The sequence below is a fragment of the Acanthisitta chloris genome, unplaced genomic scaffold (assembly GCF_000695815.1).
Source record: "Acanthisitta chloris isolate BGI_N310 unplaced genomic scaffold, ASM69581v1 scaffold6213, whole genome shotgun sequence".
NCBI lineage: Eukaryota > Metazoa > Chordata > Aves > Passeriformes > Acanthisittidae > Acanthisitta > Acanthisitta chloris.
In genome coordinates, this window is record NW_008666463.1 from 83,701 (window position 1) to 85,767 (window position 2,067).

General features: G+C 49.3%; 1 protein-coding gene across 1 annotated transcript in view; it reads left to right on the plus strand.

Moving 5' to 3' along the window:
* LOC103799772 (ankyrin repeat and KH domain-containing protein 1-like) overlaps positions 1 to 2,056 on the plus strand; it is a gene marked incomplete at both ends in the record, with an annotated part of 76,047 nt that extends 73,991 nt beyond the window's left edge. The window contains 2 exon segments of the mRNA XM_009072120.1: positions 795 to 944; positions 1,232 to 2,056. Coding sequence (XP_009070368.1) covers positions 795 to 944; positions 1,232 to 2,056 — 975 coding nt within the window.
* Positions 2,057 to 2,067: the final 11 nt, after the last annotated feature.

The window sequence follows — 2,067 nt, forward strand, 5'->3', positions numbered from 1 at the left end:
GCACCGGGCTGGACTCTCCTGGAGGAGAAATGTCTCCTTGAGTGGTGGGCTGAGGTTCCCAGTGCACTGATGTGGAAGCAGCCCAAGGCAGAGTCAGGAGCCCTGTGAGCAGTATGGATGTTTGTGAAAGTCACTCCCTCCCCTCTGGTTTGGGGAGGGAGTGACTGGCATGTCTGGCATGAGAGAGGAGCCTTGGAGGTGAAGGAGGGGAAGAAAACCCCAAGTATGAAACAGCCTTGGGATAGAGCTGGGTGCATGCTCTGAGGTTTCTGGAGATGGGAAGGGTTGTAGTGTACTGTCCTGGCAGAAAGGGGGAAAGAAAAGACATCTTGTCAACACAAGGTGATGCTTTAGAACATTTAGATGTTTAAAATAAAATGGGGTTATTTTAAGTGAGAAAAAAATTTCCTGAAGATCAAGTTGCTTAAAGGTTTCCAAGACTGGAATAGCTATATGAAGCTGGCAGCCTTTTCAGGGGATCTGTACCGTATTCGGAGGCACCTGCACTGTGAGCACTGTGAGCACTGTGCTTTCTGAACCTGGAGGCACCTGCACTGTGAGCACTGTGCTTTCTGAACCCTCTTTCAGTCTCCTCTAACTGTTCAGCATTGTGCTAGTGCACATCACTAGCAAGCCTGAAAGCAGTGTGTGAGCACAAGGCTTCAAAGTCTGGGGACTCACTTGCAGCCCTGAAACTTAAGAATGTTGCTTCAGCCCCTGTCAGACAGCAAGGGGGTTTTGTGTGCCTTTGGAGTTTGAATGCATTTCACAGAGTTCTGATCTTTGTGGTACAGGTCAAAGAAATTATCAGTCCCAGCTTCTGTCGTGTCTAGAATAATGGGAAGAGGTGGGTGCAACATCACAGCAATTCAGGATGTCACTGGAGCCCATATTGATGTTGATAAGCAAAAAGATAAGAATGGAGAGAGGATGATCACTATAAGGTACAGTATCTTTAAATTAAAGTCTTGAGTTAGTCCACAGTGTTTGAGATGTTTGTTTACTTTTTAAGACAGGACCTATTTAACTTCTTGGTCCTAGAATAGAACAGACATTCCTGGTGCCAATATACGCTGACAGTTGACTTCAGAGATAATCCTAAAGATACACAAACGTCAAGGAATAGCTTACTGCAATAGACTTAGAGATCAGTATGAAATTGAGACTGTGGAGTGTTGCACAAAGTGGGGTTTGCTTTTGCAAGAGATAAATCTGTTTGTATTTAATCTAGGGGTGGTACAGAGTCCACACGATACGCAGTGCAGCTCATCAATGCCCTTATTCAAGATCCTGCCAAGGAACTGGAAGATCTGATTCCTAAAACTCATATAAGAACACCTGCTTCGAGTACCAAGTCGATCCACGCAAACTTTTCATCTGGAGTCAGCACTGCGACCGCTTCCAACAAGAACTCCTTTCCACTCGGAGCACCGCCCCTGGTCACATCGCAGTCATCAACACTATCTACTTTCCAGCCAACTAACAAATTGAACAAGAATGTCCCAGCGAACGTGCGCTCGTCTTTTCCGGTGTCTCTTCCTCTCGCTTACTCTCACCCTCATTTTGCCTTGCTGGCTGCCCAAACTATGCAACAGATCCGGCACCCTCGCTTACCTATGGCCCAGTTTGGAGGAACCTTTTCACCTTCACCGAACACTTGGGGACCATTCCCGGTGAGACCAGTTAACCCTGGCAGCACAAACAGCTCTCCAAAGCATAATAGCTCGAGCCGTGTAGGTACCCAGAACGGCAACGTTTTGCAGACGGAGTCTCCTGGATTAGCTACTTCTAGTTGTCCTGTTACAGTCTCATCTGTAGCTGCTTCCACCCAGCCGCTGTGTGTGAGCAGTAACCGGACTCCCTCCTCGGTCAGGAAGCAGCTCTTCGCCTGCGTTCCCAAGACGAGTGCTGCGGCCACAGCCATCTCGACCGTGACCAGCACCTGCGGCACTCTGCCCTCAGCCTCCTCTGCCCCCACCAACAACGGGCAGGTGCCTGCAGCGTTTCTGCCGTCGACCGCTCCGCCGGCGCAGCATTCCGCGCTGAAGGCAGACTCGTTCCCGGCTG